The following is a 14426-nucleotide window of genomic DNA, read 5'->3' as shown; positions in this document are numbered from 1 at the left end:
CCGATTAATTGTATCTTTCTACTCTAGAAGTAATGTTTTACATTATTTTCTCTAAATTTTTTCCAATTGATTCTGTGATGAAATTCACGCGGCGCCGCCGGCGCGAAAATTTTGACTTTCAGTTTCAATGCCGGGGCGCAGAATCGATGCTGAATTGGTCAATTCGGCGCCCCCCTCAGGATGGCGGCGTGGCGCCCGGGGCATGTCCCCCCCCCCCCAACACACACACACAGTCACCAGCTGAGCTGTCATCAGTGAATCACTTAATGAAAAGTAGCAGTGGCACTTCCAGTCTTCCGTACAAATGTTATACTGCAGGTAGAGATCCTGATAACATCGACATGATTTTCAAACGAGTCAGTATCCTTGCTCATATACAAATAATTGTACACAATGGTTTGTTTGTAAGAAAGGTGAAAACTGCGCTTAGAACTTCGATTGCGTAGCAGAAAACTTGTAATTTAACTCGAAATGGACGACGAAGCCGGTCCAAGTAGTTCGACTGATCAGTCAAACATGGAAGAGGAAACACTGACACTTCTCACTATTCCTACAGAAGTACTGCATGTGATATTTTCGAATTTGACATTTGCTGAAGTTGCTGAATCACGACTGGTAAGCTTAACAATGTTAAAACACGGGTTAAAACTAGCCCTAGAACTCTGGCCATAGTATCCGTTTTGACTTCTACTAGGGCCAGAGGCACTTGCATTGAAAAATTTGTTGAGCATGCTTGAACGATCCAGTACAAAAGTTGGAAGCATTTCAATGCTGATCGAACCAATTAACATGATTAACAATACAAGAAATGTAGGTATCACCCAGACAAACCTTACAATGCTTTAGTAGGCTTAGTTTAGTTCCAGTATAAATTGTAACTCAGTAATATTAATTTAACATTATGACATTATCTGATTACAGAGTTACAGATCGGTCTATTTGTATCCTTTTCGCAAAGAAGCTTATTCTGGCCAATACCACATGATTACCGGTTGCCGAAAACTTAAAATTCTTCTTTCTCTAAATCACATAAATAACTTACGCAAATGTAGTCCAATATGTGAACTTCAGACACTCCGGCGTGTCTTCATATTTTCACTTATAATACTGTAATTTGATGGGTTTTTTCGGACTTTCCACATTTCGTTTCACACTGAAAGTGCTATGAGGTCGTGTGTCTTGAGCTCACCACCAAAAAAAGGTGGCGACGTTACATTTTGCCAAAGTCGACTCAACACAAATGATGATATCTCTGTCAAGCAAGTAGTTATTGTCATGCTTGTGGTCTCATTTTATTGCTAAATTAAATGCACTTTCAACCCTGTAAAAAGAATTACTTGAACTTTTTTAATACTGACACTGTGCTTCATAGAATTCAGAATGGGCAGGGTGGCGGTGGTGGGGGATGTGGTGGTGGGGGATGTGGTACACACAAACTTTATGGGATTTGTATTTTTAGTGCGTAATCTGCTTCTGTAAAGGCTGTAAATTGGATTTGGACTCTATTTAGCATCTAAAAGACTCATGGCCTTACAGCTAAACAAGTCTACTAATTGTTTTTAATCATTTATGATTGGTTTAGTCTAGAAAATACACACTTTTCCACACAAAACTACCCGTTGTTATATTAAACACTGTAGTAAGTAATGCAGATGTCTTCAAAATCTAAAAATTACTGTAAAATTTTAATTACTTATCCTATCATAGTCAAAGTATAGATTTTCTGAAGGGAAATTTGACGAGGAATCTAAATATGGACATATTTTTTCTGTATGGGTTAGGGGAAATGTTTAGGTTCAAATATGTTGAATTGTAAACAAATCTAACATACTTTGGGACACCCTATATTCCAAGATTACCAAACAGCTGTGATTTTAGTTTCTTCCAAAGTCAGTTGGCTCTCCATATCCTCTAACCAAATGAATGTTGGTTACTTACAGTTTATTACTGTAAGTTGGTAATAAGCAATGCATTGAGTGACCCATTTTTTATCAAAATCTTTTAATCCACCCTGTATAACCTGCAGGTTACCCTGTATAATGAGTTGAGATGTATATATTTGAATTGCTTATGCCTTCAGCTTTCCAAAAATGTATACTTTTGCTAGTTTAGGGTTGATGATTGTCGAGATAATCTAATTAGAAACCCGGTTGGTGTAAAAATTCATGATATTTGTCATGTAACGCTAAGGGTGGCGACTTCAGGACACACAGCCATGACAAATATGTTTTCAGTTTTGGCTTTCTTTACTCAAGGGCTTTAATTTGATATGTAAAATGATGCAGTTTGATGGCAAATTTGAATTCATCTAGCATACCTAATAAATGTGTGTCAGGTCTAGCCCTAGAACTCTGGCCATAGTATCCGTTTTTACTTCCACTAGGGCCAGAGGCACTTACATTGAAAAATTTGTTGAAGATGCTTGAACGATCCAGTACAAAAAATCAATGCTTGATCGAACCAATACAAATGTGTGTCAGGTCACTACGGTAATTAACATGATAAAACCTACTTAAGAACACACTCGCCAGTCATTTCTAAAGATGCATTTATACTCAATCGCTTTTGCAGAAATCTGAATCGCATGCATGATCAGTGTACTAAATCGCCGACGTATTTGCCTGCTGAGCATGCGCATGAATCGCTGTTTTTCAAAAGCGACACGTAGGCTTATATTGACACCCTCTGGTCTAGTCAGGTCGCTATTACTCGCTAATAAAAGTAAAAAGTACCGTAATAAACATGAAAAGGTAAATCTAGTCCTGGCTACACAAAATGTACGTATGCTATACACAGTGTAGATACCTACATTACATTGTACAGCCTCCAGCCTACATGTATTGCATGCACACTTCATGCCACTCATACATGTATACTACATTTAGCATTCACACTCAGGAAACACTCATAGCAAACTGGAACTAAAACATTTCAAGAATTGTTGTTTGTGGTGAATTTCAAGTTATTATGTTATGATATCATTATTATAGCATTTATTCATCATTTTAAGAAATTACTACACCCTCGATAAATTTGTGTCTATTTTTGCATTTTCTCAAAACTAATAACACAGTGGTAACAAAAGTTATGTATATTATAGGGGCAAGGAATCCAATTACTACACTGGAATTTCAGTGACCCAAGACAAGTGGTTTGTTATTTATGATCAGAAATATGGTACCGCTAGGATGTACCTCGTTTCCTATCATAAATACTGAACCGCTTGTCTTGAGTCACTGAAATTTCAGTGTAGTAATTGGATTCCTTGCCCCTATAATATACATAACTTTTGTTACCAGTGTGTAATTATTTTTTGAGAAAAATGCAGAAATAGTCACAAATTTACCACATGGGTGTAGTACCCCCTTAATATTCCCCCATCCAAATACACTCACCTAGCACAAGTGCACACATAAAAACTACATTTTCCACCACATGTACTTGGGCAGTGTGTGCATTTGTGTACATCCGTATCAAAACGATGCACTTGTCGGCTACTACATGTGTCTCATTTCACCTATGTAATAGTTAGGAATAATTTATACCAGACTCATCTTCAAAGTGGAGGTCACTTCAAATCACCCCAAGTCACATGGTTTTGGAATACAGAGAACATTCCTTATATACAATTTGACTTGGGGATGATTTGAAGTGACCTACACTTGATATGAGTCTGGTATTTATTCCTAGCTACTATGTGAAATGAGACACATGTAGCAGCCGACAAGTGCATCGTTTTGATATGGATGTACACATTTGCATTTGAGTCAAATGATAGAGAGTTCCTTTGCCATACCATGTTTACAGAAATTTATGATTTATTTGAGCTTATAGGCAAAATATTAATAAACCTTCACCGCTGTGGTAAATTTGCGACTATTTTTGCATTTTTCTCAAAAAGTAATAACACACTGGTAACAAAAGTTATGTATATTATTGGGGCAAGGAATCCAATTACTACACTTGAATTTCAGTGATTCAAGACAAGTGGTTCAGTATATATATGATCCGAAATGAGGTACATTGTTGCGGTACCTCTTTTCTTATCATATATATACTGAACCGCTTGTCTTGGGTCACTGAAATTCCAGTGTAGTAATTGGATTCCTTGCCCCTATAACATACATAACTTTTGTTACCACTGTGTTATTAGTTTTTGAGAAAAATGCAAAACTAGACACAAATTTATCGAGGGGTGTAGTACCCCAGTGCTGTACGGTGCAAAAACTGATTGAGGAGCCAATGGCTCCTAACTTTATAAATTTAGGCACCCAAATTTTGCTCCCAGGTAAAAAATCTGAGGTGCCAACGTAAACTGAACAGCCACGTGTGTTGAATGTTCATAGCTGCTGTACTCTGATCTACATATTCCCATTGAACGCTACATACTTCATACGCAGCATGTACAGTGTAGGCCTATATCTTTTCCAGGAAGTCCCCATGGAGACATCATGATAAATGGATATTCATAGCATATATTCGTACTCTTGAATGCTACGTTACATACATGTTTTGTTTTTGGTGATTAAAAGCTTTAGCAGTTGGTCGCCATTGGCGCCAGAGATTGAATATTTAGTCGCCATCAGCAAAAATCTAGTCGCCAATGCGCCTAAAATGATCGCACCGTACAGCACTGTAGTACCCCCTTAAGGTAGGAGCATCGGATAATAGGCCCATGCAGGAAAATAGCTACTATATCAAATCAGAATTTTGTATCCACATCAAATATATAACCAAGTGAAGAAAAGTCTTCACTCCACTTATTTTTAATGTTTCATGAAAATTTAAACATTTCTTATGTTTTTCTTTATTTTATGAAAATTCCCTAATTTTTTCTACAAATAATTATTGCTAGCCTAGAGGGAATGTGATATGGTTTCCATAGTTTGAGGGGTGGTTAATAAGCCTAATATCTAAATTCTCTCGCCAGATTTTTTTGATAAAGTGTTTATTTTTTGAGAAAAATGATTTTTTCCATTTTTAAATTAGGGAAATCTAGAAACACCCATAACTTAAAATAGAAACACTTTATTTAAAAAAGCTGGCGAGAAAAGTTTCTAAATTTAATAACCTTTAATATGACACCTTGTTTGTTCAAATTGGCCCTATGGTTAGCTCAGACAATAATTATGAAATTGGGTCATTCAGTGTTTCTAGATCAAATCAAGAAAATTTGAGCAAGTACTAACATTACCTTCAAATATCACCTTTATTACTGGCCAATATATTGGAAAAAAGTCACTAATATTATTTGGTAACATTTTTGTAATAAAAAGATCCAAAAAGCAGTTCTATAAAGGGGATATAAAGGAGAAAAATAATATTTAAACATAGTATCCATTTTCAAATATTCACAAATTTTAGTGAACGAGGCTTAGTGTCAAAACCACTTTATGTACTAAGTCAATGGGGTTTCTTAATGATAAAAAATGGCATAACTCAAAAATGCTTTTTTGGCAAAAATTAAAAATTGGCAGGCAAGTTTTTCTCACCCAACTACACATCCTGTATCATTTTCAACCAAATCTGTGCATGACACCGTAGCCGATAATCCTACCTTAAGATATTAGCTAATGGATAATCTGGTGGATGTGTGCTGGGGATGTGTGGATGTCCCGGGGGGGTCACTCACTACTTGACTTGAAAAACGTCTAAAAGGGTATGTTTTTCACCACACAGCAGCGTCGACGTCTTTTTGAAAAAGGGGTACTTTTTCAGAAGGCATCGCCATTTAGGGGTCCTTTTTCAGCCAAATCCTTAGACGTTTAGGGTTAGTAATATTATTGTTTGAGTGAGTTTGCACTAATTTGATAAAAATAAAAATCACCACTATTTAATTGATTCTTGTTACTTTTGTGCATGTTTTCTTCAGTATCACATATATACATGCGTTCGAGAAAATAAACTGAATTTAACACATGCCCACTACCCAGACTTGAGGTGGACCAAATTTTATGGAATTGTAAGCTAAGCTAATCTAATCTAATAAGGTTAGCAACTATTTTAAACTGTTGCAATTTCGTAGTTCATTCTATTTTGAGGACTTCTTAAAAAAATTTACAGTGTACACACAATTAAGTTTTTAGAGCAGAAATTTGACGGGTTACATTGTATAGCCTACATTTAAAATGTCGCATACAACTTACAAGTATTAATTAATTTCAGGCCAAAAAGTCGACCTCCCTCCGAGCTTGCAAAAAATTCAAATATTGGGGGTTAAAATAAATTTTCTGGAGTCCAATATATTTTGTGCCATGTAGTGATGCACCGGGAGCACCTTGATGCACCCCCAAATTTTGGAGCTTTTTTTTTTTTTTAACACGGGCAACATCATTATTTTAAAGTAAAACAAGAAGATGATAGTGCACTACAGCTGCTAAAAACAATACCTTTGTTCTCATTCTTAAATACGGTACTTCAATTCAAATAATATATTAATCATAAGTACATTGTAATTTGTATACCAAATTTTAATCAAAGTAAATCCTACATTACATTTACAAGGAATTCCAATTGAATGAACGCAGCTTTCAACAGCTGTATTCCATCCAACAGTGATCGTACATGGCATATTTTAAACTACAACGCGAACGCACAACCTTGGATACAATCACAAGTGCATTGGCATGGTTGGATTCACTTCCGCGTTACTCACGTACAGTCGCACACGCTGGCGTAGATCGCGCAGTGTACTCAAAAAACATCATGATATTGAAAGCTGCATTCATTCAATTAGAATTCCTACTATAGTACTAGTAGTGATTGTGAAGAAACAACACATTTTGTGCAATTCACCATTGTTAATTTCTCTTGCAGGTATGTAAACACTTTGACAAGGTTGGTCAACTCTATCTAAATCAAGGATTCCGTAAACTCTGTTCCTTTCATTCATCATGTTCCAAACAACTAAAAGCTCAACTACCCAGACGGGAATCGGAGAGACGTACACACCCATTGGCCAGACACTGTGATATCTTATCTGCTGTTGAAACAAGGTTGTCACTTCTAGCTATGACGTATATGAAATACATAGAGATGCAGCTGTGTTGTTTTATTCCAGGAAAGGTATGTACTGCTTTTATGTACGGTACTTCAAAAGTATCTTACTAGCACAGAATGTGCCTGGTTCTGGCACTCTGTGCATCCGCGGAGTACTCATGCTCTTCAGAAATTTCACAAAATTAGGGGGCATTTTCAGATAAAGAAACATGATTCACAAAACACAAAAAAAGAGGTTATTTTTCATACCACTTGTTCGCGAAATTGAACAAAAAAATTGCTCCTCATTTACGAGGCTCTAAAGGGATCTAAAATGAGCGTTTATTGCTTTTCGACAGTATTTTTTGTGGGACATGAGAGCACCTCAGACCTATCGAATTGCATTCTGAATACGAAGCATGTCTTTGTGATATCAAATAATTTTCATTTTTTGAAAATCGCAATGTAATACAAATTTTATGACAAATTATAAAAATTTGATATTTTTCAAATTTTTGATACATAACAGTCCTCGAAGTAAATTATATAAATCTAATGATATATTCTTAAAGTGTATGTAGCAGGGAGGAAAAGCCGACGATCAATTGAAAATGTTGACCTTTTCAGATTGAAGATATGGATTTTTTTCCCAAAACACCAAAAAAAAAAATAAGGTATTTTTGGGGAAAAAATCCATATCTTCAATACGAAAGGTCAAAATTTCAATTGATCGTCGATTTTCATCCCACCTACATACACTTTAAGTATAAATCATCAGATTTATAAAGTTTACTTCAAGTACTGTTAAATATCAAAAATATCAATTTTAATGATTTGCCATAAAATGTGTATTAAATTGCAATTTCAAAAATCAAAATTATTTGATATCAGAATGACATTCTTCGTATTCATAATGCAATTCGATATGTCTGATGTGCTCTAATGTCCCAAAATAAATACTGTCCAAACGTTCATACCCCAGCCCTTAAGAAGTTACAATTATAATATTTGTAAGGCTATGGCCTCAGTGCTTGTACAATTTACAAGTTTATGTGACATGGTTATCATGAAGAGAAGTACATTGTATTCACTCCCTGAAAACGTAACAAAGTAATGAATATTGATACAGAGCTGTTTCTTGCTTGAATATAGAATTAAGTTTATTGATTTCACATTTTGTTTATTAAGTCATCAAATTTAAAAGAAACATCACATGAATTTTTAAACTATAATTCTGTGGGCATACTCTACATGTAAAGTGCAAGGTATTATCATTATGTTGGTAACAATTGAAAGCCACTAGCCAGCAACTCGGGTAGGAACACATTACTGACAACCTAGAGGTAAATTAGGGAGTAGCGGGACACACTGGTTAAGGTCTTTGCCTTTGGTGCGAGAGGTCCCGGGTTCAATTCCCCGCAGGACCCAAAAACAAATCTTATCCGTTCTCCCCGTGGCTCATCTGGTAAAGGCGGGGTAGATGACCATGATAAAAGACCTTGTTACAGTCGGATCCGATCAGGGTAATAAGCCAGATTGTTGACTGTCCTGTAAAAATTAGCCCGACCAGTTATCTACGGTGACCCCCTTCGTTCACCAGTTTCGTCAGCGGTATCTCCTAGATTTCAGCTGTTAATGCCTCTAGATGCTCAATGCAATGCATTTCCGATACCAGTGTGTATGTACTTTATAATTTTTTTCTTGAATCGGCAGGTTATCGATGAATCATACTTTGTGATGCACTATGTAATGAAGACACCTAAACCACCCAGACCCCATGAAATCCTGCAGGAACTACGAGATATATCATCCATGGCTATGGAGCACTTTGATGAAAAAGTTGTCCCAATTCTGAAGAAGAGAATGCCAGGAGTGGTATCCGTGCCGACAGTTGTAACTACAGCTGGTAAGAAATACATTAAGTGTATGCTGGTACCTAATATATTACATGTGTGATGGAAAAAGATTGACTGCATCCAAGTTTCAACATATTTTTGGTTAATTAACCCAATGAGAACTACCTGCCTATTGGTCAAAAAGAAGTTTTCATTATCAATTGGACCAATCAGCAACATTGTTAGAATAATTACACCACCTGACCACCCAAAAAAATTGGGGTGAATTATTTGCAAAGCTCCATTCTGATTGGTGATTAAAATGAAGATATCATGTAATTTACAATCAGAGGGGGTTAAGGGGGTACTACATCCCTGCCCAATTTTGTGCCTATTTTTGCATTTTTCTCAAAAATGATAGCGCATTGGTGACAAGTAAGATATGTATACTATAGGGGCAAGGACTACAACTACTGCACTGGAAATTTTATTTCAGCACAGTTAAAAATGAGGGAAAACCAATATTTGATCAATAAATCGATAACTACTTGCTTTGAGGTGTTGAATTTTCAGTGTAGTAGTTGTAGTTCTTGCCCCTATAATATACATATCCTGCTTCTCACCAATGTGCTATATAATTTTTGAGAAAAATGCAAAAATAGGCACAAAATTGGCCACGGGTATAGTACCCCCTTAAGACAATACATGCAACATATTTACTGACTGTTTTTGGTTGGCACTTCACCGCTGCACCACCATGCCCTTGGTTTCAACAATTATGATAAGATTTCACATCAATATCAGTGACCCAATATTGAGGTCTGAATCGTAAAACATAAAATACAAGTATATGGCAGGAATGTAGGTGTGATTTTCTTGCACTAGCCAAATGTGACCAACTCCAACAAAACCCGGAACAAGTCGCCAGACATGTTTTTGAGTTATAGACCTTTAAAGATAACATTCCCATAAAAATGACATTTTGGAATCATTCATCTCGTGGTATTTGACTGTGGGACTAAGTCGACTTTCAAATCCTTGAAAGTACTTATTAAAAAGAGGTTTATTTAATCAATAAATAACAGTTGAACTATGATAATCCCTATTCAATCCTGTGTAAGGCAGGAAACTAATTGGCCCATTACTCAGAATAGCAATTTGGCATTTACAAAAATGATCCATATCATGAAAAGTATGCTATTTATATAATTTTGGTATCATTTTAAAGCATTTTTATTCAAATCGTGAAATGTCAAAAATGTGACTTGTTCCTGGTTTTGTCAGAGCGGGTCACAAATGTGTTTTCAGAAATCAGCTAATTCACCAAATGTTGTAAATTACATTTTGGGTTCAATTGTTACGGTTTCATTATTTGTTGTCACTCCTTTCAGCTGTAGTGTCATCTAAGTCATCAGACTCCTCCATGACAACATCTTCACTCCCCCGATCAGACTATATAAGGATGGAGCAACAGCTAAAACGAGCCACCCTGCAAACTGTTATCCTAAAGAAACAGGTTCAAGGTTTGAAAACACAACGCTCAGAAGACAAGAAAATCATTGATGAACAAGGACAGAAGTTGGTGCATCAAGGCCAGACTATTGCAGAACTCAGCAGCCAAGTGGCTGCCCAAGAGCTCAAAATGAATGATTTGGATCGAAGACTTTTAGAATTTTCTCGACAACTTGAAGACAGATTTGACAATGGGTCACAAAGAACAGTAAATCGTAGGAGAAAAGCAGCTGTCAGTGCTACAGAGGACAATGACAGTGTTGCTGGAAGTAGCCACAAAACCAAAAGAGCAAGGAGAAAGTGAGAGGAAAGTAGTTTTACAAGCAGTAACAAGAATTCAGTTACTCCAAATGTAATGTAAGCACCATTACCAGTAGACATCATGTGTTATAAAGCCATATAATCAGAATACCCACCTTTAAATTGCCAAGATAAAGAATTGTACCATATCGTCGTTGGACAGAAAAAAACCTCCTATGTGTCTTTGGCCCCTGAACATGTTTAAAAGAAAACCTACTATGTAACCTCTTGGCAGTTTTGTTTTAAACATGTTCAGGGGCCAAAGACACATAGGAGGTTTTTCCTGCCCCTATATCCTTCTGAAAATGTCATGTATACTGTATTCGATTTAATTAGCGCCTAGGTGCACTGCAAAAAGTGTCATAATTTGGAATTTACAGACATCATTAAATACCGTAAACGTTCGCCTAATAGCGCTATGGGCTCATTCGACATAACTGGAATTTCAGACTCAAACTAAAAGTGCCCTCCTATAAAAATTCCACCAGCAAATAAGGGCATGTACCCTTAATTCTTGTTGGGATTTTTAGAGGAGGGAGGTCTCTATTTGTACATGAAATTTACCCCAAGGCAAAGGAGCCCAGGTGCGACATTAGGCGAACGTTTACGGTATACAGTCAAAGTACAGTCAAATCGACATCATTCTAAGCCGGAAAGTTAAGATGGTATTTTTATTTAGATATTTGAGTCAAATATGGTATGTGGCAAAATGGTTTTCACATATAAAATAATCCTTTGTCCCCAATTCTGTAAATCATCAAATTTTTCATCTTTCTAAGTATGAATTTGGTGTATGTAAATGAGTCTTCAGCCAGACTTAAAGGAGGATTTCGTGATCCTAACTCCCTCTTTTTATGACATTTTTCAGTAGATATCCACGAAAAAAGCTTATTCCCAAAATTTTAGTTGATTCCAATTTTGCGTTTGCGAGTTATGCATGATTTAGTGTATTACACTGCTCCATAGGCCACTGTTGTAATTTCGTTCTGGTGCACCAGAACAAAATTCAAATTTGGCAATATTTTTGCTAAACGAATTAATCTGCAAGAAATTTTTGGTACATAAACAACATTATGTAACCAGAGGTATCCAGTGGTATAAAAATCAAAACTTTTTTTGAGAAAAGTGGGGGGATGAGGCTGTGGATCACAAAATGCCCTTTTAAGAATAAGCAGTATTGCAGTTCAAAATATTCCTGGTGTAATACAAGTGAATTATAGACATGGATACAAAATTGATATACTTTTTGTTTGTTTACAGATAAGCATGGTGTTGCACCTCATATTTCCCTTTCAAATAGCATTACAATGCAGTGCAATTTTACAATACAAGTCAGAAATACATAGTTGACTCAACAAGAACACAGCACTAACTACTGATTTTTTTGGTGACAAATCCAACGTTTTTATTCACTTTTCTGAGCTTTTGATGAGCCAATTGAAAGCTCGGATAAGCAAGCTTAAAACATTGGATTAATTCACACAAAAAATCACCAATTATCTGAAACAATCCTACAAATAAAACGCATTACATGTACTATTTATTCAGAGCTAAGTTACCGGTGACTATTTTATTAAATCATGCTTACTTTTATATTCCAGCAATTTACAAGCAGTCTAAGGGAACAAACCAAAAGATCGATGACGTCCTATAAACGTAACTGGTTTTGTTTAGGGGAAGGGGGTAAAAATACTCGATTACGTTTGTACAAAACATCTGTCTGAAAAAATGTGTCATTATTATTACGGTATTATGTCAAAATTTTCAAAATTTTATTATTACGTTTCTGGCAGGGAGGGAGGGGATCAGCTGAGAAACAAAACCAGTTACGTTTAGAGGACGTCATCGATCTTTTGGTTTGTTCCCTAAACCCAAGTGACAAAGTTTAATCAATAATATTCAAATTAAGAAAAATCATAAAAATGTCACAAGCTATACACACATCACAGAGGTCCCTACAAGTGAGGGTGTTATGGAATATACACTTCCCTGTATTGTTTTCTGGTGTATCCTTTGTGTAAGATGATTAACAAAAGGTCACAGAATAAAGCTCATTTGCCTTTGCACTGATCCACCAATCTTGCTACCATAATAACGTTCTCCCTGCAATGAATGCACAAAAAGTGCATTTTTGTTTATCACGCTTTTTCAGCAATGCACCAGAAGGCTTTAGCAAAGCGTACGCGGTAATAAAAGCGTGTATTTGACAGGCTTACACATGCACAGCAAACACTTTGCGGGTAGAACCTCGTTTTGAGATGACCACTCGATCGGTGTATCATCACTCATTGTAATCTATTTACACACAGGATAGAGGTTCGAATCCTGGTCAAGGATGACGTTTCTCATCCTTAGTCTACTCTAGGGAAAGAATAAATTATGTGCAAATGGTAGATCTGTTTTCTTCTATCCCCCTTTATACATTTTGCGATGTGAGATCAAGCACACTCTAACCCTTATATCTTAATCATAATTATAGTCCTAATCCTAACCACAAAAAAACTAACCCTATCTTTAGGTGGTGACTCTGAAGTCTTGGCAAGCTTTTTCAATCCTGTTTTCCTCTTTCTTCCCTCCGATTTCCCCCAGCACATTACCCCTCCCTCTTTGGTTTGTGTGTGTGCTGCTTGAGTTGGAAATGGCTACACAAATGTGAGTGTTACAGTGTTTATTAGGGAACAAACCAAAAAATTGATGAGGTCCTATAAAACATACTAGTTTTGTTCATAGCTGACCGCTTCCCTCTCCATCTGTAACGAAAACCGGAAGTGGGTCAAAATATCATTGAAGTCCCATTCAGTGATCCTAGCAAAAGTGTAAATATTAAAATTGTGTATAAGTGAAGGATAGGTCGTTAAAATTGTCATTAGGTATTTCTGAAATGAAAAATTTGGGCACAAAAACAAGGAAACCGCTTTATTGACAAAGTTGAAGCACCATTGAAATACATGTAGCTAATTCATATACTGTCAGTATATAGATTATACAGATTCATGTAAAATGTCTTATTTTGTCTTTCATACATGGCTTTCGGCTGAACTACTAGCAGGCTATGTTAACACCTCTATGACACCAAAATCTGAATTTTGATGATTTTTACGATCGTCCGGATGAGCAAATCACTGAATGGGCCTTTAATGCCTTATAAGAGCATAGGAGAAATGTAATCAACAATGTTTACCCCCTCCCTCCCGAACAAAACTCATAGGATATCATCAGTTTTTTGGTTTGTTCCCTTAATTCACTGCTTCAATTTGGTAGCTGGGACTATTCCAAGATTTTTAACATCCATTTTGTTTTAAATATAACAGTTGGAATTGGAATTTCTGAAACAAACTAAAATGGGTTTAAAAAAATAGAATACCCCATTTTGACTCCACCTTTGTACAAAATGATATACTTCCATGTAAAATGCAAGCCTTATGTAAATTTCCAATATGTAATTAACATTGTGTATTTGTATATATAGCAGAGATCAGGCAGCAGTTTCAATATTGCTATTAAAAGAAATTGAGCAAGTACTTTAGTTGTAATGTTTTGACTTACTAAGAGAAAGGTGCTGAAAGCAAGTAGATCAAACTCAAATTTGCCCACATTTGGGGTTCAAGCAGCTCTGGGGTTCAAGTATCCCATTGATAAATGATACCTTGGTTGCCAAGTGATGTATAAGGTGCATGATATTCACTGTGATAAAAAATAAGGGCTCACATTGAAATACTCTACCACGTTTTCACACAGAAAGAAGGCAGGATTTCCCTCGCTAAGCGCGCGCCTCAGGAAAGCTCGGTCATAAAACAGATG

The 14426-nt window shown here is 36.2% G+C and overlaps 1 protein-coding gene across 1 annotated transcript; it reads left to right on the top strand.

Moving 5' to 3' along the window:
- Window positions 1–392: 392 nt before the first annotated feature.
- Window positions 393–11252, top strand: LOC140153231 (uncharacterized). The gene is made up of 4 exons (XM_072175921.1): window positions 393–615; window positions 6817–7065; window positions 8692–8884; window positions 10205–11252. Exons 1-4 carry the CDS (start codon window positions 472–474, stop codon window positions 10627–10629), a joined length of 1011 nt encoding a protein of 336 aa, XP_072032022.1. The 5' UTR covers window positions 393–471; the 3' UTR covers window positions 10630–11252.
- Window positions 11253–14426: the final 3174 nt, after the last annotated feature.

This window comes from Amphiura filiformis, chromosome 5, assembly GCF_039555335.1.
Source record: "Amphiura filiformis chromosome 5, Afil_fr2py, whole genome shotgun sequence".
Classification (NCBI taxonomy): Eukaryota; Metazoa; Echinodermata; class Ophiuroidea; order Amphilepidida; family Amphiuridae; genus Amphiura; species Amphiura filiformis.
This window is presented reverse-complemented; position numbering and strand designations above follow the sequence as displayed.